Raw genomic sequence first — 26,190 nt, 5'->3', positions numbered from 1 at the left:
GCCACTGAGTATTCCCGCAGACATTTCAGCAGCAGCACTGGTAACTTTCCTCTTCTTTTGCAAAAAGTGCAGTAAATTAAGTTGTAGCACTCTATTTACTCCCCCCCCCCCCCCCCCAGTTTAAAGAAAATACTAAAAAAGGGGGAGGGGATAATTACCATAAGACAGAGTATAAAAAGCTGATCCCTACAAATATGTCATATAAAGAGTTCTCTATAGCCAGGCCCAAACAAAGAGCTTCCAACAGAGGGGAAATAGAGATTTAGACCATCTGGTTTTGAGTCCTCTCTTTACCAAACTGAGAGTGTTTGACACATGTTTTTTTCCGAGAAGGATACAAATACTGATACTGAAAAACGTGCTTTGTGTTTTCAAAACACAAAGCACGTAAACATCTTACGAGCACAAACAAGCAACCAGGTTGCTACACATAAACAGGTTAGCAGTTGGGTCACAAACACAAGTTTAACATTATCCACATAAGAAAAATAAAAAAAATATTGACCTGCATTTTCTGCTGTCTCAAAAGAAAAACAAAAGACAGTAAAAAAAAAAAAAAAAAAAAAAAAGCGAGGCACCAACCAAATGTATATGCATATGTGCTAAAATAAACTCTGTTTCAGTAAAGGCTGGTCTTCTTCATGATCCGCAGGAATTCCTGCTCGTTCACTTCCCCATCCCCATCCCTGTCCGCTTCATCGATCATTTCCTGAAAGATATTTGGATTCAGAAATTAGATGCAGATTAGAATTATTAATTCATAATTAGAACCACTTTTTGGTAAATTGTATTGGAGGGGACAGTGTAAGCTCAACGTCAGACCTACTATGCTACAAAATATTTACTAAAGTAAACACTAATGGGATTTTATATATATATATTTATACAAAAATCTGTATAGAAAATGTTGTATTACAGGAACTGTCCTGGAATAAACAATGTGCTTGGCGCAGAGTTGTTCCTTTTACAACACCGTAACTCTCTAAAATTGCAATTCTACTGACTCGATTTCAACAGCTGTGTATGTTTAACCCATCTTTGGCCTCAGAATCCGCTTCCCAACCACAAGCTCAGAGAAGCTCATCCATTTCTGCTGGGAGGGAATGAGACTGTGCCTATTTCCACAGGTTTTAAAGAAATGCAAGTATGAAACCAGGTAACACCCGAACATTCTGTGACTGCCTTCCCATTCAGGGGACACAGCCTGATCCGGACCTTCCAATGCTCACGACACACAGAGGCTGACCGTGAGCGCCGCCCTACGCTGTGGTTTCGTAGTCCAGGGACAGACCTGCAGCTCTTCATCGGTGAGATTTTCCCCCAGTTCTTTGGCGACACGTTTGAGGTTTTTGAAAGAGATTTTGCCAGTCTCATCGTCATCAAAGAGTTTGAAAGCTTTGAGAATCTCCTCCTTGGAATCTTTTTCAGCCTTAAAGAAGTAAGCATAAGTTTAAGGGAAAAAAAGTAGTGGTTACGTTGTAGGTACCACGCAAAGTTATAAAAAAAATAAGCACATTAGAAAGACTGAGAAACTCTCTTAAGAGCAAATTTAAAAGCCCAGCCAGCAGGAAGGATGCGTACAAAAGCTGAAGATTGAGGGAGACACAGCGATGCTTCCCAAACCTCAGGGTTTCAGGGAATTTTTTTTTCCTCTCATAGCTAGCCATATTTCTTTGGGATTTCAGCATCCAGATCTCCCACTGCTAAAATACCGGGTTTTACTCAACATTTATTAAGATTTTTAAAACCAGAGATTTCATCTGTAAATGTCTTAAAACTCAAGAAAAGAAAATACAGTGCATCGCTACACAGCCACCCATGTCACATGTCAATACTCCCAACAGCCTTCCGCAGGCCAGAGCTGGTTTTAAACTGCGATAAAAATCTTGATTTCACTTTTCCCCTTTCCTCACACAAAACTGATTGCTAAAGAAACTTGTTAATGACATAATTATTTCCACTTGACCTTGACAAAAGAAATAGAATTGCAAGACAGGGTCTATCCTAACTTTTATATATTTTGTTGTTAAGATTAAAATAGTGGTTTCATCTTACACTGAAACCAAAAGGAGATGAAAGGTACTCAGCCATTTTCAAAACTGCTTTCACTTTGCCTTTTAAAATTTACATACCATTTTCTGCGTCATCACTACCAAGAAGTCATTGAAGCTGATTTTTCCTGTTCCTTCCTTATCGATATCTGATATCATTTTCTTGATCTCCTCTTTTTTAGGTTCAAACCCTAGTGCTCTCATGGCCACCTGTGAGGACAAAAAAAAAATTATAAATCATACAAAACTATAAACAAAACCACAAGCAAGGGGGAAGTTGAACCTTATGCCACATTGTGTTAAAGCACATGTTCTGTGTCTCAAGGTAAGGGGCAGACTTAGAGCAAGGCTTCTCTACACACAAGGGCACATTGAGATCCCGAAAACAGGAATACAACCATTCATATTCTGGAGTTGTCCTTCAGTGAATTCAGAAACTTCCTAAACACATTCTTACCATCGCATCCACCACCCCCAGCTTAAAACGGGCAAGAATTTGGAGGGTAAGGCTACATAACAGAGCCTTGTGAGAGAGATTTTCTCTGACAAAAGTTGGATTATTTTTTTAGAAAGTGTTAGCATACCTATTTTGGTGTACACTTTAAGTTCTTGTGATGGTCATTCAGAGCATAAAGAGTCCCACTTCGGTATTTTCCCTTCAAAATATTAATCAGACCGCTGCACAGTGCTGTGGATAGCAATTTCCAAGCTTACTAGAAAACTGAATGCTATTCCATTCTTGTCCACAGAATTGCTACTAGTATTCCCTTTGCAATGAGACACAAGACACTAAATAATAATAATTTTAAAAAGCACTTATTTCAGGCCCTGTTGTAAGCAAGATCGCTAAATGGAAGACCTAGAAAAGCATCAACAAAATAACATCAAGACAGGTGACTCCATGGAAAAAGTTTCCATCATACCTGCAAATCTACCAAACTCCAACAACCGGATCTGATGGCACAAACACAGAAGCTCATAGACCACAGGGAACTTAAATTAGTTAATTTTTCATTCTAGTCACAAGAATCTTTTTCAAAGAATGTTGGGAAAAAACACAATTTGAACACTGTGTGCCTTTTTGACAACACTTCTCTGAGCGGCATATCCAAGGATGCCTTCACTGGCAGACACATGCGTGCACATATACACACTTTACTTTTTTCCTCCTTTGATAAAGCAACAAGCAGTCTAAAATCAGGTCTGCTCCCTATGGTCTTAATTAATATGGACAAACAGGAGTAGCAAAATTCTGAAAGCAAAAGAAGTCCTAACTTATTGATTACTGTTCTTCCCAAAGGACAGGGATCAGGAGGAACTGAAAATGTTTTGCAATAAATAAAAACATTAAATTAAAAACATGTATTCCTTAGCTTGGATAACCTAATTAGCAAAGCATGCAATCCTCAACAACACATAAGAGGGGGTAACCCCCCCCAGTCTTTTAATATGCACAAACCCTTTCCAATGTTTTACTAACAGACAAAGAGACAGTACAGGAAATACAGAACTACCATTGTATTTTGGCCAGCCTGGTCCTAAAGACAACTGATAACAGCAGTAAAGAGCTATAATTAAAGAGAAAAACATTCCTGTTGACAACAAGATTTTATATTGGGGGGAATCTCACCTGTTTAAGGGCATTTAGGCGTTTATGCCCCTATAACTTTATAACCCCAGTAGAACTGTGCTTCTAGCACTAGGAAAATTCTTACCTTTAGCTCCTTAACATCTATGTTGCCGGTGCCGTCTGTGTCAAACAGGTCGAAAGCCTCCCGGATCTCCTGCTTCTGCTCCTCGGTGAGCTCCAGCTTGGGACTCGTTTTCTTCCTCTGCGACGCGGCTCCTAGCGAGGGCTTCTTCAAGCTGGAGGCCTTGGCACAGCAACACAAGAGCAAAGGACGATCAGGCCGCCGTCGCGATGCCCCGTCCCGGGAAGGGCGGGTGAGGCCCGCAGGACGACGGCGGCCTCAACTCCCAGCGGAGCCGCTCGGGGCTGATAGGGGCCTCCCCCGCAACCCCGCCACCGAGAAGGCGTAGAGGAGTAGCGTAGTGCCCGAGGCTCCCCCACGCCGGCGGTGAGGGAAGGAGAAGACACGCCGAACCTCACTCACCATCCCAGCAACCACCACCTCGGAGCGACTCCAGTCTTGGCAGGCCGAGATTTAATGCCAACCTTCCCCATTGGCTAATGCCCCTACGCCGTTGCTATAGCAACCCTCACCCCGATTTGCTGGAGAGCCGGGCGCGGGAGGCGTTTAGGCGATAGCTATTGGCCAACACGGGGATGGGGCGGAGTCAAGAGGTGACTGACAGGGAAGAAGAGCCTCTCCTCCTTCTGTCAACGCGATTGGCCGAAGGGAGGAGGCCGCGGACCAATCAGCGCGCGAGATCCTGCTAGCGCGATGCTCAGCCCAGGGCGCTCGGGAGGGAGAGGCGTTGGGAGCCGTCGAAGTGGGCGGGGTTTTCTGGAAGTGTCCGCGCCGATTGGTGGAAGAGAGGGCGGGGCCGGAGGCAGGGGTGGGGCCGGGTGTGAGGGCGGGCTGGCGGAGGGCTGAGGGCGCCGCCGGTGAGGTGAGCGGAGAAGGGTCGGGGTGAGGGGGACTGAGGGGTGGAAGGAGGCCTGAGGTGTGGGGGAGGTCATGGAGGGGCGGGCTGGAGGCAACAGGGCCGTGAGGAGGGCTGGGGTGTGGGGCAGGTGGGTAGGGGGGGCCGTAGGGTGTGTGTGGGGGAATCTGGGAGCTGAGGCGCCGGGGGTAGGGGAGGCCGCAGGGATGTGGGGAGGGCTGCGGTGTGAGGAAGGGCAGGGTGTGGAGGGGTGTGAGGAGCTGGGTCAGAGGAGGCCACGGAGATGCTGCGAGGGCTGGAGCCCCTCTGCTGGGAGGACAGGCTGGGAGAGTTGGGGGGTTCAGCCTGGAGAAGAGAAGGCTCCGGGGAGACCTTATTGCAGCCTTCCAGTCCTTAAAGGGTCTACAGGAGGGCTGGGAAGGGACTTTATACAAGGGCATGGAGTGATAGGATGAGGGGGAATGGCTTCAAACTGGAAGAGGGGAGATTTCAATTAGGTATTAGGGAAAAAATTTCACTCTGAGGGTGGTGAGCCCCTGGCGCAGGGTGCCTCGAGAAGCTGTGGCTGCCCCATCCCTGGAGGTGTTCAAGGCCGGGTTGGACGGGGCTTGGAGCAACCTGGGCTGGTGGGAGGTGGCCCTGCCCAGGGCAGGCAGGTGGAATGAGATGATCTTTAAGGTCCCTTCCAACCTAAACCATTCTGTGGTTCTATAAAAGCTGAGGGTGTGTGGAAGGCAGCTGAAGTGGGGGGAGGAAGGGGGGGCTCTGGGATGGAGGGTGCAGAAAGAGCTGGAGGGACACTGAAGACAGACTAGTCCATAAATTGCATTTTGGAGAGCGGTAAGGCCTGTGTTCAGGGACACAGAGGGGCAGAAGAGGGGGCAGCTGGAGGGTGGGTCACCCAGTGCCCATACTTTCAAAGGAGCTTGGTGTTCCTGGCTGGACAGGCACCAATCCTGCTTATTTTTTTGGTTTTCCCTTGCCATTTCAAAGGGCTTTTCAGAAAGATAAAAAAAAAAAAAAAAAGAATGCTGGCAGAGTGAGCCAGTCCAACTGATGTATTTTCTTTCGTGAGGCATGGTACTGTGATAATTTTATAGCAGCATTGGTGTAGCTGTTTCTGGATGTCATCCAGTTGTGTTGGCACTAGGATTTGTCAAATGAGATGGCTCTGAGAGCTGCTCTGGCTGAAAACCAACTCAGGCAGAAAATGATTAATTTTCAGTTAGTCATAGTCTTGCTCCATCCCAGTGCATGAACAGTAGGAGACAGTGGGAAGCCCTAACTAGGAATACGGAGAATTTATCATAGTGGTGAGTTTATCGTAATGGTGATTTAAAGTGACCATAAAGCTATCAGAAGTCTCAGTGTGCAGCTTGTCTTTATGTTGGAAACAGAACTGAATAGGCATGTTGTCTTTTTCTGTCTTTCGATTATACCCCACACAGTAGGATCCCAGCTGAGTTGGGAGGTTTGTTTGATGTTGCTGGGAGGAAGAGCATATTTTAATGAAACTGGTGGCATCAACAGCCTGTGATGTGAAAACTTGGAAAATCTCACCACTGACTCCCCTCTCTTCACTGATGGGCACTAGTGAGTGCCGGTGTTTCTTCCAGGCTGTGTCTGCTGCTGTGGAACAGGTGGACATGGTGCTACTGAAGTCCTTGAACTTCAGTTTTATTTTGTTATTCCAAACACCCTTGAGCAGCGATATTTTTGCAGAGGACATTGCCAAAACCTGCAATTGTTTTTATGTTATTTGAAGTATAAATACTCAGACTTAGAGGAAGTGTGTGAAGCTAATACTAGCAAAAATAAGATGGTGCCTTTGTTATCAAGGGTATTTTATTATATTAAAATTATGCCTTTTAGAAAGCTATTTGATGTCACTGTTACTGTTGTACTGCTTATTTTGTTCAGCGGGGCAGAGAGAATTAGCTCACTCTTCTCATGCTTCTGCTTTAGCATAATGGCTTCAAACCTTGATTTCTGTAACTGGAAAGGAGTTTGAAAAAAAGGTTTGGTTTGTGTTAATGGCATGCTTAAGTAAAGTATTGTATTGTGAATAAAATAACATTCTCCTTTTTTAAAGGAATCAGGTTGATAGTGAATCATCTGAGAAATGGCTACACGCCTCAGATCGGTAAGTTGAGGACCTAAATAATGCTTTAGGAAGATTTGTCTTGCAGAAACAGATTTTCATAGGTATTTCTTTGGAACATTACTAGGGAAGACATGAGACTGTTCCTTCATTAGTGCTAACTCTAGAGATATTGGTGGCAGAAATGTGATTTTCCATGGAGTCATTTGCTGCCATTAGTTCCAAAGAGATCCAGGAATGCTCCAACCCCCCATCCCCACCCCAAGAACACCAGTGGCTTTGTCAGTGCTGCCAAATCAATTGATCTCGAGATTAAGTCACTCCAGGATCATTTCTACATGCCATATAATATAATATAATATAATATAATATAATATAATATAATATAATATAATATAATATAATATAATATAATATAATATAATATAATATAATATAATATAATATAATATCTGTAGTGCAGATAAAGGCCCAGTTGAGATTCCTGAGATCTACTAGACCCCTGTAACTTTTTTTCTGTGATTACTGCATGGAATACAGGAGGTTAGAGTATGGGAAGAGTAACATTTTTGATTAGCTCAGAGAGATGTTTGAACCTTGTTCTTAGGAGTACAGTTTATTAAGCTGTTCTGTTGCATTGCCTATGGCTCTTGTTTATAGAGAAATTCCTGCCCTATGAATTATTTTCTCATTAATTCATATGAAGCTAATGGAAGACCAGTGAATCTCACGTATTTAGAAAACAAAGAAACCAAAAAAATCCCCAATGTAGCATCATGTTAGAGAGGGGATACAAGCTGTTGTATCTTCACAGCAGAACACTAGATAAGTAGTAATTCATATCCTAAAATCGATATAATCACGCATAGCCTGGCTTTCTACCTGCATTTTTTACAACAGCTAATTAATCTGGGTTAGCTGCAGTTGTACCAATTCCGGTCATTGAGTTGGTTCATTTAGTACTTTCCCAATAGGTGTGTGTACTAGATTGTATTGCACTTTATAAATGTGCACTAAAGATTGTTTAAATAGTCTGCTTCTCATCGCCAGTTAGAATACTGCCCTTTACTTGGAAAACTGTCATACAGAAGAACCTGGACTATGTCATCCATACTGGTAGAAAATTATTCTGATATTTCGAGACAGACAGAGGGCGTCATTCTGCTGGTGTAATACTTTGGTTCAGCACATCTCAGTGCAGCGTGCAGTTCGGGTGCTCTCATTTTATGAAGAACACACTGGAATAAGAAGGGGTACAGAGGAAGGCAGGTAGAAATATCGATGGAAGGGAGTGACTGCCTTTCGAGGAGGAAAGGCTAGACCCCTCAATGGGGAGAGGACACTGCAGAGGGGAGGCATGTCACAGCGTTCAGTGAATCAGGAAGCTGACGAGTAAAGTGAAAGCAAACCTGTTGTAGTGGGGGAATACAGGGACAGCAAACTGCAGAGTCTCCTTAGACTCACATGTTCTTTCTATATTGTTTGTTCTCTTGCAACTATCAAAATCAAATAGACCACTTTTTAAAAATTATTTTAATCAGACTGTACTTTGCATGCACCATTCTAAATAACCGGTTATGCTTAAGTGTAACCAAAAAACTGCAGTGAACTCTTCTAATTTCTGTTGTGGATAATTGACACTGCAGTAAAGCCTTTGTTTAGGGATGTAGCACTTAGAAATTTCTGAACAATCATTGTCTTTGTGTGGTTTCACTGGGTTAAAATTCCCTTCAGCTCGATAGTATAACTGCAGAGGTGGGGTTTTGTGTGGCAACAATAAGAAGCAAATCTATTTCCAACCAGGACAGAGCATTCTTTGTACAAAGCTTCCTCAGACTTGTTGCTTGTATGTTCTATGTTGGCGGTAAGGTCTTCAGTCTCAGTCCAGTTAAAGAGTGACCAGACCAGAATCTGTTAATTAGTGACTCTAGCTATTGATTTTAAAAAGCTTAAAAAAAGAAAGGAAGAACTAATGACTAACTTAAAAGGATAAGCCTTGCCTGTACCTGATTGCTTTCTTGGCTTGGAGAAGCCTAAGTTTGGCATGCTCTGAAAATGGTTTTATCCTTGCTGATGGTGACTGTTTTAGCATTCTGAATTATCTGTGCCATGTGGCTGAAGCAATTCTGTTTGCTTTGCTTTACCATCAGGGCAGAGTTTTTTTGGAGCCAGTCCTCTTCCCTGCTACATGAACCACTTGGTTATGAAGCAGAGTCCTGCCCAAAACAAACCAGCATGTGAGCCGTGTGGACCATTAGCATATCTGAACTGTTAAGTTACTGTGATAGCACAGACATACTGAAGAGTCTTTTGATACCTGAATTTAGACTCCTCCAGTTACACTGGCTACTGACTAGTTGTGCAAAATTCCAGCACGTTGAGACCTCAGGAAGTTCAGATCAGTTTACTTGCGCAGTTTTTTGGTGTATGTCTGCTTGCTAAAGTGCTTTTCTCCCTGTCTCTGCAGGCTGGTAAGAAATGTACAGTGATCGGCGGGTCAGGATTCTTAGGCCAGCACATGGTGGAGCAGCTCCTGGAGAAGGGTTACTCCGTCAACGTGTTTGATATTCAGAAGAGATTTGACAACGACAGAGTGCAGTTCTTCCTGGGAGACCTTTGTGACAAAGAGGTACAGACTGACAACAGTACGTGACACGGGTAGATAGAAAGGATATCTGTTTAAATAAATACTTGTTCAAACAGCTTACTGAGCCTTGCCTGATGCACTAAAACACATGAAGGGGTTGCACAGGTTGTAAAAGGGTATCTAGATATACCCCCAACCTTTCCCGTGAAGTCGGTAGCCTAAGTGGTTTTCTGTGGAACCCTCAACAGAACATTTAAAGAAATATACGTGATGTCTGCTTGAAGCTGAAAAGAACAGAACTTGTTTCTGTATTATGATTTGCATTACTGTTAGCTCAGATATAGAGTCTAATTACAGTCACTGTTGGTAATTGCGTGTGGGTGCTCTCCTAGCTAACCTCAGCTGCATGAGAACGGCAGAATGCATTATTCCTAACAGTTAAGGCATGCTAAGACCTCTTACCTTAACGCAGTCATGCGTGTGAGCCTTGACAGAAACATTTATATGCAACGTGAAGAGACGTCTCCCCACCAGTATAAAGTATCATGTCTCAGAGCTTTGTGACAATCTTCTCAAACACAGACAGTGCCACGGGGTACTGTTGTCTGCTAAACCTGCTGCTTGCTGAGTTTTCTGTCTCCAGGTAATTTTGAGTCTTATACCTGCACTTGAGACTATTGCAGGCAGTTAAGTCTAGATAGCCTCCAGGTCTCAGAAAGTTCCCAGGTCCTTCTCTGGAAAGAAAAGATGCTTTTTTTGCCTAGCAAGAAGGAGAGGACACCGTGAAGATCCTGGACACTAATCCTATTCCAGCTGCTCACCTTTATGGAAGAAACGTGACTTGAAATTTTGCGGGTTTGTTTCTGTGAGGAAAAGAACTGTGTTTTGTTTCCTTCCTTTTTTTTTGTTTGTTCTGAGTAGGCGCTATTGCTGTTGCTTCATTGCTGTCTCATGCCATGTATCTTCTAGGCTTTGCTCCCAGCTTTACAAGGTGTGTCAGTGGCATTTCATTGTGCATCACCAGCACCTTCAAGTGACAACAAGGAACTGTTTTATAAGGTGAATTTTATGGGAACCAAAGCAGTCATTGAAGCCTGCAAAGAAGCTGGAGTGCAGGTAAGGGTAGAAAAGCACATGGAGACTATAAAATGCTGATATGACTTTATAACAATGAAGCACAGACCAATTTCAGTCTGGTTTGATAGACAGGCAAAGGTCTCCAAGATACTGAATCTCTACATGTTCTATGAAAATTAGTAGAAGAGAGAGACTCTGTTGGTCTCCTGCTTAGTGTCTGGTGTAAGCTCAGCCCATGTTTGCCACAGAAAACCTACGCATTGCAATCTTCCTGACTGCAGGAAAAACATCTATTAAAATTTGTCCTACTAGACGTCTGGGAATCACCCACAGCAGAACCATGACTGACAAGTGGATTCTTTCATGCTTTAATAAGAGGACAGCTCTAAAGATAGCTTATTCAGCACTGGAAGTATTCATGGCATCAATTACCTACGTGAATTCTTTGACCTATGACGAGAAGGAACACACTTGTGCCTTAATCTCAGTATAATTTGATTTAGAAAGTCATTTGCCCACAAAAGAAAGAGCCAGAGGAAACTAGGCTGCTGTTTGAGCAAGTTTTTTGGTTTGTGTTTTTTTTTCCCCCTGTATTATCTTGATACCACGTGAATTTTCATTTAAATTCTTAGCAAATTCTCAAGCACAATGCATGTGAAGATCCCTTACTTAATTTGGGCAGAGATGTTGCCTCCAAAGCATGTGTTTTGAGCAATGTCCATGTACAAATGCAGAAGTGGTAATGTTTAGAATTAAACAGGACTCCCAGCCCCACAGTTTGTTGGTTTTCTCCCCTCGTGTAACATACTGTTGGAGGAAATGGGCCATGGAGTGTTTACCTTCAGGCTGTCTGGATTCTGTCAGAGCAAGGAGTTTAAGTCTTGTTGGAACTCTCTGTTACAATGTAGATCTTGTTTAAAACCACGTTTCTGATTACTCAAATACATCACTGACTTCCTGTTTTAAATACACTAGGGTATGTTTTTATCCAACAAAAACATACAAGATACAAATTCTTTTTTGGTTTAACCTGCCATGATATTGTTATCGTCAAAATGACCAAATATGTCTTAAAAACAGTCATTGCATGTTAAGTGCTAAAATGTGCCAAGCCAAGTGGGCACTCTGGCTTTCCTGGAAATGTTTTCCCCTTGACTGGCTGCCGTGGATGTTTGTTGAAATGTTTTAGTCTCCTCTAGGTAACACTAAACAATGTGACGAGTCAATTAAGGAGTTTTCTTGCTTGTGGTTTCAGATCACCTTCTGTTAGCCCATGTTCTTCTAGACTTAGTTTATTATCTGTAGAATCAGTTGATTAAACACTATTATTGTCTTTAATCACCCTTTGTAAATAATGACCCTTTTGTCTTAGGCTTTAAATAACTGTTTTCTTTTACATCTGTTGCAGAAACTGGTGTTAACTAGCAGTGCCAGTGTAGTTTTTGAGGGCACGGACATAAAAAATGGATCAGAAGACCTCCCTTATGCAAAAAAACCTATCGACTATTACACAGAGACAAAGATCCTACAGGAGAAGGTATTTGTCATCATATGGTTAACATTGTTGTTTTCGATGCTTAAAACTGCCCTTCTAAAAGTAGGGCATGCCCTAGGGGACACAACAGGCTCTTCAAGACTGAACAGATCTCTGTTGTTCTCCAGAATCTCTCCTTCATTACAAAAAAGTATCTTGTTTCTACAGTTGCAGAGAAAATCTGTGCAGAATCATGCATATGCAACAACGCCTGCCAGAGTTTTCGGAGTATAACTGAAATAGAAAGTTCCCTTCTTTTAGACAAATCTGTCAGATTTTAGCCCTCTTATTCTGAGTGTGGAGGCTAGTTGGCTGTGAATTCATTCGTTCTGTTACAGAGAAGGGTGGCAGGTGGCTGCCGCTTGCGTCTTTCACAAGTGACCCACATCCTTTTCCCTCGGCATGCTGACAGGGTGGTCCAGGGGGTGCTTTCCTAGCAGTCCAAATACATAAGTAGTCAGTTATGTCTTTCTTGGCTGGTGAAACTCCCAAGTAGTGTATTCACTTAATAAAAAGAGAATAAAATAAAGCTGTGACATAAATTACCAGGGAAGTCGAATGAAATAGTGTGTTACGCTACAGAGGTTGTCTCTAGGGAAAGAATAAAAGAATTGCCAGAGATGTCGCTGCCAATTGTTGATGCCAATCCCGTTTCTTAACTGATCCAGCTTTGTTTCAAGAGCAGTTGAAGGGAGCCTTTTGCCTTCTCTGCTACTACTGGAAGGCTGTTTCAGAACCACATTTACCTCATGTGCAGCCTGAAGTTATGGTTGGGAATGTGAACAAGTCACTGGGGAAGGAGAAGGTGAGATGGAGATGTGGACGGACTGAGTTAAGGACCATGCCAGCCTAATAGTACGTTGTGAGCTAATGCTATTGGCCATATATATTCTTATTAAAAAGATCTAAAATTTTCCCCTACATCTGAACGTCCGCTACTTTGGACATTTGCAGATCGCCAGTATCTGTTCTATTTCGGGTTCTTAATGCTGCCGTATTTGCAGTTTAAATATTGTATGACAATGTTTTAAATCAAAGCGAGCAAACATTTTTTCAAACTTTTTTCAGTGGCTTGCATTCCAGTCATGGAAAGAATCCACGCTTTTTGTGCGAGAAGAATTTAGACTTGTTTCCATACTGAAGCTGAAAGTGTGTCCTCTAAAGTTGAGCATTAGCCTTTAAGCATTTTTCTTATGTTTCTTGAAAAGAGCTTGATTGAAAATGCAGGGTAAAAACATCTGTTCATTTGCAAGCATAACCGCTTTGCAGTAAAGTGGACTAATAAAGTGGAAGCTTATGAGTAACGATCAAGTCTAGTCCAATATGCTTGGAACTAAGTATTCAGTTTTTATTTCACAGAATGGTCAGAATCACAGAATGGTCAGGGTTGGAAGGGACCTCTGGAGATCATCTAGTCCAACCCCCTATTTTTATGTGTTGTTTTTGTATTTTTAATAGAAAAGCCAGCAGCTTTTCCAAATTAGTAGAACGTGTTGTTTAGGAACTCCCAATAGAATTAAATCTTCTTCAAAGATGCCTGGCTGAATCTGCTTAGCACCTTGTGCTGCTGGGAAAATGGGATCACACCCCTTCTGAATGCGATCGAGAAGGCCCATGATGGAAATCTGCCAATGATTGATGAGAGAGACAGAGATTGAATTGCTTAGTGTCTTTCTTATCTCCAACATGTCCATAAAGAATTCATGGAGAGAAAGAACTTTCAAAGCTCTGGTTTCTATGGTGTTAAATGTGAGACGTGACGAGTTCCTGTTCTTTGCCTGTCAATTCATTAAGCATTCAATAATGAAAACAGATTTTTGTCTGTTTTTAAAGAGAAGTGGGAGAAGAGATGGGAACAAAGGAAGGGTTCTTTGTAAAGATATGGATGGACAGTAATTCTCCCAATGATGTCTTCCCAAGGAGATGGGGGAACGCCCACCTCCTTTAGTAATGTTCTTGGAATATGTTACTAAGCCATGTTTTTCTTTCCAGCCTTTCTCTCCTGATTTGGTTATCTTTTTTCCCCCTACAGGAAGTGCTCAGTGCGAATGACCCAAGCAACAATTTCTTCACTACTGCTATTCGTCCCCATGGAATATTTGGTCCTAGAGACCCTCAGCTGGTTCCCATCCTCATCCAAGCAGCTAAGAGCGGCAAAATGAAGTTCATAATTGGGTGAGCAAGGCTCAGTCATCTTATAGCTTTCGTTAAAATTGATGCTGAACCTACAAAGCCCTTTTGGAAGGGAATAGTATTAAATCAGTAGTGTTGTGGCATGGAAAAAAGTAAGTTTCTTTAATTTTTCACTTGTGATCAGGATTCTTTTTTTAAAAATCCTTCTGTGTTAGGGACTCACGCATTCAGACGGTCAGTGTTCGTAATGCAAAAAGAGCATCAGTGGGGAAAGCTGACGTAGCTTGAGCTGTCTTTGCATTGTCTAAAGAGCTGTTCTTTTAAATATGAGAGAGCTCAGGTTACTCACTGTTAATTTAATTCATATACACTTCTGGTATTTGAGGGTGTTGCAATTAAAAAACCTATATGGCAGTGTTTTAATATTTCTGATCAAAGGTTATTTGCCTTGTTATTGAGCCTTGCAGAGCTTCTAGTGGACCACTGAAATTTTAGAGCAAGAAATAGTTCAAGGATATTTTTATCGATCATCTTATGCTCTTGAAAAGAAATGTGCTCTTTAATTTAGAATAGATTTTTATTGCATGCAAGGAGCTGGTTTGTGTGTATATGTGCACATGTGAAAATCTGCTTGGGGTAGAAGGAAGAAATAGACTTGTGGGGTTTTTGGAGTTGGGGTTTGGGTTTTTTGGTGCGTAGTCTTCCTTATGGTTCAGTTCTGAATTGATCTCTCAAACTGATCTGTGAGCAGCAAACCTATACAAACTCAAGGTTTCCCCTTCGTGCAAGTCTGCATTCTCTTCCAGCTCAAACACGCATTCCTCATTTGAGTTTTCCTACTGCTATACAGACCTGTATATCCCTTCCAAGAAAGCAAATAAAGTAGCCATTCATCCGTGGACATAGGAAATGAAAATTATTCTTTCTCAGAATGTTGGATCGCAGCAATGCTGCATTTATGGCCAAATGAGTGAGGCAATGGTTTTATAACAAAGCATTTGTTTGATTTAGCTGGACTCCTGAGAGTGATATACGGATTTGGTTTCATTTTCTGTACCTGTGTAGAAATAGATTTAACACAGTGGGTTAAATCTGTTTCAGCTAGGGCTGAAGTTGGCTTGTTGAGGGAGTAAGTTAGAATTTCATGAGCCAAGAAATTCATAATTGAAAGCTTGTCCTTAAATGACTGACTTTGTGCTAGTTACCACTCTGTTTCTATTTGTTCTGCTTCTGTGGATCACTCTGCTGATTCTCAGACCTGTAGGATCTGCAACACCTAGAAACTTGGTAACTTGTGAGGGTTAAAAATGGTACTGTTACAGGAATGTAAACTTTGAGTAAGTTTACATTAGCTAAGACAATAACAGCCTTTCCTCTGTCTCCAAAACAATATGTAGCGATTTCATCTCTCTGACAGGGTATAGTCTGAAGTTGTAGCATGAGAGCAGGAGAGGAGAAAACTTGGAATAAATATATCTTGTGTGAAAGTCCTTCCTTTTGCCACAAGCAGATTTTCAGCCTAGCTTGCCTTAGGGCTAAACTTCTTCCTTTTGTCTGTGCAGGGATGGAAAGAACTTGGTGGATTTCACCTATGTGGAAAATGTGGTCCATGGACACATCCTGGCTGCAGAAAATCTTCAGAAAGACTCTCCCCTGTGTGGGAAGGTAAGGAAGGACCTAGCAAGGGGAGGGGAGTGGGTGTCCCCTACCCAAACTTCATCTGCAAGCCTCGCTTGGCTCATGTGTCTGCTCTGTAGTTCATGCTGATTTTTGTCTGTACTGAACATCTATCTTGGGGATGAGTGGAATCAGCACACACAAATGGGTCAATTATTTTCTGTCTGTGGGTATAATGAATGGTTGCCCATCTGGTGACTGTTGTGTGCAACCACGTGGGCTAAGATGTATGAATATACTTTAATTCCATGCTATAAAACTCCTTGCAGAAGGAAATCCAGGCAGAATTGTGGGCAGCCGAGATGCGTACGTATGAAACATAGTTATTTAGCTTTTACGATAGAGTTCAGAACAGCAGAAGCTGTTATAGATTTTCATGACACCACTGTGCTCTGGGCACGCACTGTACATACAGCTAGGATGCTTTAATGTGTTCTTGTTGTCTTGTGTCATTCAGTTTGTTTGACCATTTATGAGTAATCCGAACCTCTGGAGCATTGGAGAAAAAAGCAAAGAAGGGGTTCATCACTTCTCAGACAGAGAAGTTTCATTTTTCTCATGAAAATGTGTTCTCAGCCAAGTCAGGGATGTCAGTCTCAGCATGAACATCAGATGGGCCATCACAGAGACAAATTTGTGAAAACCGTGATGATTTTATCATCTGGCTTTTTGTCTTCCTCTCTTTCAGGCATTTCATATCACAAATGATGAACCAGTTCCTTTCTGGGCTTTCATGTCCCGTATCTTGACTGGCTTGAACTACGAAGCTCCCAAGTACCATATTCCCTATTGGCTGGCGTATTACCTGGCCCTGTTCCTGTCTCTAGTGCTGTGGCTGCTCAGTCCGCTGGTCACCATCAAGCCCACTTTTACCCCCATGCGGGTAGCGTTAGCTGGAACGTTTCACTACTACAGCTGTGAACGAGCTAAAAGAGACATGGGCTACAAACCAGTGGTGAGCTTGGATGAAGCGATAGACAGGACTCTGCAGAGCTACCCCCACCTACGCCGGGCTAAGGCCTGAGAAGTCCTAGATGGATTTTTTTCCTACTTGATTTTTGTAATTGCTTTGACATCTTAACATGAACACTGAAGCAAATTTCACTAATTCTCTGGAACAGGGAGTTTTCCCAAAGTTCCTCCTCCTCCTCACCATTATCAAGACGGCTTTATCTGGGTTTAAAAAAGCTCATGTAAGAGCTGTGCTAACAGTTCTTTTCTTTGATGTGACCTCTTGTTTTGAAACAGCTGCTGAACCCTATGGACTATGAATAAACACCCTGCTGTGCCCTCTTCAATCCCAACCCAGCACATCAGCATTCCTTCGGCTTCTCTCTCCACCCTTGTCCTCTGTTTTGTTGCTCTGGTGATAACAGCCGCCTCTTCTCATAGCCGCAGACTGGTTAATGAAATACTTCTCATGGCTGGTTCCTCTCTGTGGTTTGGCTTTTTTCTACACACGAGCAGTGAAAGAGAGGTTCATGCCAAAAAGGAGTTCTGCCACCATCTCTTAAATCACTGAAGCTGATTTTGTTATTCCCTCCATGACTGCTGGGTGATTTGGCTTCTTACAGAGGCATCAGGAGGAAACCTGAGAAAAGGCACGCTAGGCCTCCCTTTGTAAGGAAGCACGTGCCTTTGTTTCTGCAGGAGCCTATTTCTATTCAAAAATAACCCAAATAAATCAAGAAGAGATGACTTCCTAATTTTGTGTTCCATCTTTGAAAGGGCAGATCCCGTTCTGAACATCTCAGCATAAACAGGATTTTAATCGTTCCCTTTGCGGGGGGAGAAATCTTTGTTGTGGCTGTTGTCAGTCAGCACATACCATTTTCCCATTGCTCGCTCACTTCCCGTAAGAACGACATTGGTTGGAAGATGCTACTGCACAAAGCTCTCATCTTGTCTGACATGTTATTGCTGGTAATGGTGATTTTTGTTGCTGTGACCACTTAGTACATGAAAGAAAACTCTTTTCCACAAGAAAATGGTTATCATGATACTATGTTCACCACGCTGTTTCGTTTGACATTTATATAGAGTGTACTTTACCCTATAATCTTTCTAAGTGCTTCAGTTCTGTTCTGTTTTTAATTGAAGAGTTTAGGTTAGAGTTGGAACTTCCCTCCGTGCCAGTTCCTGACTCCCCAGGAGTTTTGGTGCTTCAAATTTCAGAAGTATGGGAAGTGCCTCACTCGATGAGCCTTAACCTCATCTGGGAGCTTGATATGCTGCTTAGAAATTAGTTTTGTTGTAACTTCTGGCTCTTTTCTGGAGAGTTTTATGTTGGGCTTTTTTTTTTTTTCTGGAAATTTTGATTTGCTGCTTTAATGGCTAGCTAGTTTTACCAACCTTTGCCTTGCTTGATCTTGAAGTAAATACTAGCCAGTTGCTTGGGACAGTTCACACCTTTCTGGTTTGCACTGGTCAGCCACCTTGGGCTTTTTTTTCTTCAGCCTGTAGGGTTAAATCTTTAAAGCTTGAATTCTAGAGTGCAATTCTTCAGCAGCATGGTGTTCCAAAAAAAAGCCCTGTGGTTCCTAGTTTTTCTAGAATCTGCTTGTGTCATCCCACGTCCCATTTCAGTGGGAGATAGATGCTGCTTTCAAAGACCTAAGCTGTGTTAGCCTCCGTGTGATGCATCAATGTGCCGGCACAAATTCGGTGCTAATGGAAAGACCCTTTCTTCCCTCACTGTTTCTGTAAGTGTGTACCAGTGCCCCATTATATAAAAAAGAAAAAAAAAACAACCCAAACACAATTGTGACACATAAAAAGAACACTCATATGGTGAAACCACGCCTGGCTGGCAGACATGGCGTTATTCCCAAGGTTTAGTAAAAGGCCAAGCATCTCACCTGCTTTAAGGGGAGAGGAAGGACTGGAGTATGTTTGTTCCTTGCTCCTTTCTGTAAAGCTTGGCCCTCTTCTAGTTTTTGTAACGTAGTTGACTTACACTAAACTTGTAGCTCATTACTAGAAGAATGGCCTTTTGTGAAAACGGACAATTCGCACACACCTCTGCTGTGTGCAGTGGAGGTAACTGCTAAACCCAAGCTGGTAAGTACAGAAAGCCCAGAGGGACGGCGTGTTCTAGTTCAGACGCGGTGCGGCACAGAAGGGATGGTACTGCTTTGGCAGTCATGGTGCAGCACGGCAGAGAACTTCAGCTCCTCATGCGCGAAGCAGGGCTAACACTGCCCTCGCACAGGGAGGTGGTGAGAGAATAGGATTGTACTGAAGTGCAAGGAGCACGCACTACAATTACTTGAAGTCAAAAATAAAAAATAGGTAAAAGCACATTTTGGCCTCTAGATGGCATTTCCCAGCTAGATCTGCTTTGCAGCTTCAATCAGCCCCAAAAATGCTGTCTCTCAGTCCTTGGATGCAGGTCCAGTGGAGGGTTACTCATCTCCCTGTGTCTTTGGAGGACTGTTACGGTAAGAGGTGATGGTAACAACCAGAAGGTGCTACAGAAACAAGAGGCACTGGGAGTTCAAATCTGCTGGATAACGAGCAGCAGGCAATATGGTTTCCCTCACGTGTCTGGTTAAAACAAGAAGCGTAAACCAGAGGTTTGCTTGTATGTTTCCCAGAGCTGGGCATGGAAAGAAGCATTGCGTCACGCTGAAGTTGGTCTGCCTTGGTACTCCCTATATAATTAGGTCAGTTCCCAGCATTTCTTCTGGCAGGCTGACTCGCTTCTGTTTTCCAAACTAGAAGTAAACAGGCGTTGTTGCTGTGCTGGAGCCTGGCTTTGCTGTGCCTATAGCCCTGGCCACAACACAGGAGGAGCCTTGCTTTATCCGTAGCCTCTTCTATCCCTGATCACGCCGCCTCCTCTCCACTCGTTTTCTCATCCTAATAAGCACCTGCATAAGTCCCATCTTGTGTTTTCTGGGCAAGCCAATGAGATCCTTCTGTACTTTCCTGCCTGTGATTTATTTGTCACGCCACCTCTTGGCAACCTGTGTCTTCTGTGTGTGTGTGTCAGCAAGCAAGCAGGAGGCTACAAAGCAAAATGCCCATTAACAAAATTTCCTTCCAAATATCCAGGGTCAACTGCAGTTGCCATCTGCCGTTCTTAGTAATGCTCAGTAGGAGCTGCTAAAAACTTCAAAGGCTTTCCTAGAGCGTTCTCGTCAAACTTCTCTCTCACACTTTGCTTTCCTGGCTTTTTCTTCCTGCAGCTCCTCATTTTGCTGACCTGAGACTGTTCTTGGTTTGACAAGCAGTGGGCGAGATAAAGGAGATATCTTCTGTTGCTTCACCTAGAGAAAGGAGAGGGAGGAAAAGGGAGAGAGTGGAATAGAAGTGCTTTTCTAGGTGGAGTTAAAGTAACCAAGAACCCCATTTCCTCTCTTGCGAAGGCGACATATGCACAGGAGGAATGTTACAGTCTAAGAAATACCTTTCAGTCCTGCCCTTAGAGCATGGGGGAAGCTCTTGTCCAGACACACCTCAGTGCCAAAAAGGAAAAAGGGTGGCTTGGTTGTAAGTACTTGAAGCGGGTAGGAGGAGCTATTGATGAAAAAGCAGGTCAGAAATTATCTTGCGCGTCCAGTGAGCAAAAAGACACAGAGCCAGACCTAAGCCAAGCCTGAGGCGAATAAGTAGGAGGTTTCAGGTGGAGGATAACGTTTGCCTCACACAAACGTGTGGTTACCGCTGTGGAAGCTCAGCACCTTCAGTGCTTTATATGTACAGGGACCCACGGCGCACCGCAGTGCTCAAACGCAGTCTGTTGTGAAACCGAAAGGGGCACCGTTTGACTCGGTAGATCCTTGCCTATGTTATTCAAACCTGCTGATGCTGTGATCCCCAAGCCCTAGCATGAGTTTCCACAGCTTTTAGCACCACAGAGCCAAACATGGCAGGAGCGGGCTGGACTCTGCTCCTTGAGAGAATTGTTTACGAGGTTTCGCTAATGCTTGTGCAAGCCTTTGGGAAGCGCCAGGTCCACAGATGTAAGTGATGGTGCAACTCGGTCCTTATTATGGGAGAAGGAAAGCAAGTTGTTTGCCTCAGAGCCCAGAGGAAGCTTGCTGAGCTGGTGATGAGAAATAAATAGGCTTCTCCCTACTTGCAACAGAGCACGTTTGAGGCGTTTCTGTTAACAGATTGCGCATGTTGTTTTACTGTCTTAGCAATGCCATGGGGCTGGCGCTTCGCCACAACCTCACTTTTGCCCTGCGTTTGCTGACAAGAGGATTTTGTGTCAGTGCTGAGAGCTCCTGACCTCCTGTGCAGGTGTGTCTTCATGGCCATGGGTGAGATTATTGTATTCTAGCACTAAGCAGTCAAGGATATACGATTCTGCTCTGCTACCTGCTATTAGGAAGGTGAGGTCTGGCATTTTGGCAGTGCTTTGTAATGACGCCTCATGTAAAACCAGTTTGATTCCCTTGTAACAAATGGGTGTAGTGGTTTTACACCCTTCTACTCATCACAGCTCTGCTCAGTCTCTACTGAGGCTTTGGTTTTGGGTCACCTTGGCAAAGGCCCAAAGGATTGATGGGTTAGTCACCCTCATTCCACCTTCAGTGCAAGGATGGAAGGATGGGGGCCGGAGAGTTACACAGGAGAAAGTGTTATCGAAAAAACAGGAAATGTTCCAGTGGAGTTCAGTGCTCTGGAGTGGCATTGACTAATTTTTCATGACTAGAATATACTCAAAAAATTTTAAGAATATATTGTAGTAACTGTACAAACACAAGCCGGGCTGGTCAGGGAGGCTGTGTGCCTCTGGGCAGAAGTCCATTGCTGTCATAAGAATGACAAGAATTGCTGTGCTACTCAGTACAACCACCTTCCCGTAAAATCGCCTGCCGGGATTTCAAGAGTTGAGCAGGTTCCTGTCTCGTAGACATCGCTCTTTCTAAAGGTGCGTGTGCTGCACCCCTGGAAAGGAACGTACTGTAGAGTTACGCAAACTGGTTTCAAACTGGCTGTTTCTGGAGGTGGTAGCAGCATGCCCATGGCAGAAGAGAGCTTACAGGCTTACAGCAGGCTGATTTACCCTGGCGAGAAGAGACTCCGGTATAGGCACAAGTGCCGTTCACCGCCAGCCAGACCTGCTGGCCTGACCCCCTGCGTTGCTAACTGGGAGCTCACCTCTTGTAGGGCTCATCTGCCGGGCTCTGGCTAAGGGATCCCCTCTGGGACAGCTTCTGCACATGGAGAAATGGAGAGCTCATCTGTTGATGTTTCAGAGCGCTGCCAGTGTTTAACACCCATTGCTTTTCCAAAAAAAACCCAACCCCAAACCAGCCCACTCCCAAACAAAAACCCTCTCATTGGAAAGTGTCTAGTTTGCAATTCAGTCATCATTTTTTCTGTTTTTATTTATTGGATTCAAGCACTCTTCATATTTGCCACGTTCTGTCCTCTATAGTTCTCTTACAGTATGGGCACATCACTTCTGTTTCTTTTTTTAATTTTTTTTTTTTTTTTTTTATCTAAATGCTCTGAGTCCTTTAAATCTTTTGCTGTTAGGCATTCTCTCCAGTCTGTGAGTGGTTTCCGTGGCTGCAGCTTCCTTGTGTGATGTAATTTTCATGTCTCGCTGATCCCAAATGAGCTGCTTTGCAGCGCCCTAGGAATATAAGGAAGGCAGATAAATAGCAGTGAAACAAGCATCAATCAGTGCTAACCATGAAACATCTTTATGAGAGGTGCTTGTGCTTTTCTGGTAAAGGAGGTGCAGGGAGAATTCATTTCATTGTAAAGTCAGATACTCCAGGCTGAAATTTACCTATGTTTTTTACGGAAGAATAACGTTTCCTAAGTGGAGATGGAGAAACAAGGCTCTTCCAACCTGCCGCTCCCTCCTCCCCTGCTGCAGGAGCGTGTGTGTCTCCCTGGAGGAGGCTGTGGTGTTGAAACGGAGCGGTGGGACGTTCCTCCTGCTTTGGGCTGGGCTGTTCTCCGGCACACCTGGATGGCAGCTTTAACTGCACCATTGGCTCATGGCCCAAGGAGGGAGTCCAGATCTCCAGCAGGGTGGGGGGGGATTTTGAGCCAGACCCTCTTAGTTTTAACCAGGTATAGAGGGAAAAATGCCTCTCTTGGATTCTGCTCCTGAACTGATGACAGGACTTGTTGATGTTGACTTCAGTACATACTGGGTTTGCTCCAGAGGTACGTGGGTCAACTGTGCAGTTTCCAGGTGAGGCTGGTCTTGCCAGTGAGGCTGAGTTTGGTGGCTTTCTCCTGAAGCATCATGACTTTGTAAGTAGTTAACCTGTAGCTGCTAGTTCGGGAAAGCTGCTACTTCTTGTGGTGGTAAAAGTTATAGTTTTGCTAACTTGCAAGTAACGCCGGACTGTAGTTGGTGCTGCATATTTTCGCAAAAAGACCCAGTTTCACTCCTCCTACACACATGTGCGCACACATACTGCATATTGAATGATTTTCTGACATCAATCTGGAGTCTTTATCCCCAAGCCTCTTCTAGAAGCTAGGGAGATGACGCTCCTGATCTGATTGTCTCAGTTAAGTGCCTAAAGTGAAGTAAATTGACTTCCCCTACAGACTTGCTGGATGGTCTTTTCGCCTCTGGTCTGGAGCGACTTGGTGATGCTGTGTTTCAGCGGCACTGTGGCACGGTGCTTTTCCAAATGTCACATAGGTCTGCCACTTGCTGGCAAAAAACCTTCTGCCTCTGGCCACTGCTGTGATTTTGAAATGCCATGTCATTAAAAGCTGAATACTCTCCTGTAATTATGAGGAAGAAAAACACCCATCGGGGTTTCTGTGCCTGCTGGTGTGAGTGACATCCAGCTATACTTGGGAAAGAGTGGTTTATCTAAAAGCTTAATTGGGATAAAACCAGAGACTTGTTTCGGATTGATTGTCCCTAACTGTTCAAGCTGAGCACCATAGATGTACTCGCTGAGCTTTATTTGCAGTGTGGGAGTAGTGTGAGCTGTGGTGACACAGAAACCCTGGAAATCTCCAGTTCGGGGCAAGCTGTCTGTGTGGTTGGCCATGGTTATTTTCAACTGAACAAAGGGTATGAAAAGCCTCTTCTACAGGGGAAAAAAGGAAAAAGAAAAAAAAAATGTATTCCTATCCTACTGTCCTTACTGGGAAATAAAAGAGAAAGCTGTGGTTTATGTTAGTACACTTGTATATGAACATGTATATACATGTATATACTACATTTCATAGAATTGTAGAATGGTTTAGGTTGAAGGGGACCTTGAAGATCATCCAGTTCCACCCCCCTGCCCTGGGCAGGAACACCCCCCCCAGCCCAGGTTGCCCCATCCAACCTGGCCTTGAACACCTCCAGGGATGGGGCAGCCGCAGCTTCTCTGGGCAACCTGCGCCAGGGGCTCACCGCCCTCACAGGGAAAAATTTATTCCTAATATCTATTTTAAATCTCCCTTTTTCCAGTTTGAAGCCATTACCCCTCATCCTATCACTACATATCCTTGTAAAAAGTCTGGAAGGCCGCAATAAGGTCTCCCTGGAGCCTTCTCTTCTCCAGGCTGACCCCCCCCCACCTCTCCCAGCCTGTCCTCCCAGCAGAGGGGCTCCAGCCCTCGCAGCATCTTTATGGCCTCCTCTGGCCCTGCTCCAACAGGTCCATGTCTTTCCTATGCTGGGGTCTCCAGAGCTGGAGGCAGTACTCCAGGTGGGATAGAGGGGCAGAATTATTTCCCATTGTATCTAATATCTCCAACCCTCTGGTGTTGCCCTAGGCCATGTGAGAAAGATAGATGGTCACTTTCCATGTTTTGCTAGTCCTGGAAGATAACTGTTTTTGATACTTGCTTCCATACTTTTTCAAATGCTCGCTCTCTTTCTTGCTGTTAATTGGGAAACCCACTCCCTGGGAGGTGCGTGACGTTCATGCTGTCCTTGGAGCATCCACTTCTCTGCTCCTCTTTAGCAACAGCCATGCCTAGAAGAGCTTCCCTCCTTTACTCTTTCTGCAGAAAACAGTGTTTGGCAGCCACATGCTAAATGGTGACAAGGGTGCAATGTTTTAGGGACGTGATGTTGCCCTTGGTGATCCTTCTGTACAGACCTCGAGTCTCTGAAATGCACGAGCTTGTTTCTCCAGTTACATTACTGCAAACAAAAGCAACTCCCCCTGGGTGAAGGGCTGCACTGCTTCAAAACAGATGGGAGGGAGAGAACTGGAGCTGCTGGATGGGTCTTGGGTTTAATCGCACCTTTCATACAAAGCGCCAGCTGAGGCGCAGGCATTGCAACAGTGGAGCGATGCACTTGCAGAAGACATGGGTACCTCATCGTTGGAGGGACCATGCACATAAGGGGAAGGAGAAGTAATACGCTCTTGTGGCCAAGAAGGCCAGTGGCATCCTGGGGGGCATCAAGCAGAGTGTGGCTGGCAGGGCGAGGGAGGTCATCCTCCCCCTCTGCTCTGCCCAGGGGAGGCCACATCTGGAGCACTGTGTCCTGTGCTGGGCTCCCCCGTTTAAGAAGGACAGGGAACTGCTGGAGAGGGTCCAGCAAAGGGCTACAGAGATGATGAGGGGACTGGAGCATCTCTCTTACGGGGAAAGGCTGAGGGACTTGGGGCTTTTTAGTCTGGAGAAGAGAAGACTGAGGGGGGATCTTATCAATGCTGATAAATCCTTAAAGGGAGGGTGCCGGGGGGATGGGAACAGTCATTTTCCAGTGGTGCCCAGTGACAGGACAAGAGAGAACAGGCACAAACTTGAGCATAGGAAGTTCCACCTAAACCTGAGGAGGGACTTCTCTCCTGTGCGGGCGGCAGAGCACTGGCACAGCTGCCCAGAGAGGGGGGGAGTCTCCCCCTCTGGAGCCATTCCAAACCCGCCTGGACGTGTCCTGTGCCACTGCTGGAGGGGCCCCTGCTCTGGCGGGGGCTGGGACTGGGGGAGCTCCAGAGGGCCCTTCCAGCTATGAGTGTTCTGTGATTCTGTGAAGCTGTGTGATGCTGCCCCTCCCCAGGACTTAATGTCACAAGTGGATCATGGCTTCTTAAATAAAATGAGACTGTACCCCATTTAAATGGGAAATTAGCTGAAAGGGGGAGTAGATATAGCAGAATCAATTCCCTTTTATTCCAGCATAGGCTGTCCACGTGTGGCAGTTGTAGCAGTATCGTGGTTCTCCCTTGGCTTTCCCAGACAAGCCTTAACTCTCCTCTTGCTTTGCTCCCAGCAACCTGTGTATGGCCACTGATGTACAGCAGTGAGCAGGCAAATGCTCTCCTTCACTCAACAAGTGCTGCTGTGCCACAGCCTCACACCTCACAACTGTATTAGCCAGCAGCTGAAGTTTCATAGGCTGTGTTTGCACCAGAAAACCATGGCTAAATTCAGTGAATAAGATGTCTCCTTTTGTCCCTTCTCTCAGGAGCATTGCTGGAGGATTAGCACAGCGTGGAGAACCCCGTGTGGGACTCATACAGATTTCAGACTGGAGGAGCAAGGGAGCTGACTCCTGAAAGGGAGGAAG

General features: G+C 44.3%; 2 protein-coding genes across 2 annotated transcripts; one reads left to right on the top strand and one right to left on the bottom strand.

Annotated features, from left to right (window-relative positions):
* Window positions 1–3: 3 nt before the first annotated feature.
* On the bottom strand, window positions 4–4,198 carry CETN2 (centrin 2). The gene is made up of 5 exons (XM_082488369.1): window positions 4,166–4,198; window positions 3,767–3,925; window positions 2,133–2,261; window positions 1,292–1,429; window positions 4–709 (listed from the first exon to the last, which is right to left on the bottom strand). Exons 1-5 carry the CDS (start codon window positions 4,166–4,168, stop codon window positions 620–622), a joined length of 519 nt encoding a protein of 172 aa, XP_082344495.1. The 5' UTR covers window positions 4,169–4,198; the 3' UTR covers window positions 4–619.
* Window positions 4,199–6,741: 2,543 nt separating this feature from the next.
* NSDHL (NAD(P) dependent 3-beta-hydroxysteroid dehydrogenase NSDHL) lies at window positions 6,742–17,167 on the top strand (the record flags this gene model as incomplete). The annotated part of the gene is made up of 7 exons (XM_082488353.1): window positions 6,742–6,762; window positions 9,188–9,349; window positions 10,277–10,423; window positions 11,793–11,921; window positions 13,951–14,093; window positions 15,614–15,716; window positions 16,417–17,167. The coding sequence occupies 7 exons, from the start codon at window positions 6,742–6,744 to the stop codon at window positions 16,750–16,752; spliced, it is 1,041 nt and encodes a 346-aa protein (XP_082344479.1). The 3' UTR covers window positions 16,753–17,167.
* Between the last annotated feature and the right edge of the window lie 9,023 nt (window positions 17,168–26,190).

The sequence above is a fragment of the Vanellus vanellus genome (genome assembly GCF_965231255.1).
Source record: "Vanellus vanellus genome assembly, chromosome: 10".
Taxonomy (NCBI): domain Eukaryota; kingdom Metazoa; phylum Chordata; class Aves; order Charadriiformes; family Charadriidae; genus Vanellus; species Vanellus vanellus.
Note: the sequence above shows the minus strand (reverse complement) of the source record. Positions and strands in the feature narration are given on the sequence as shown.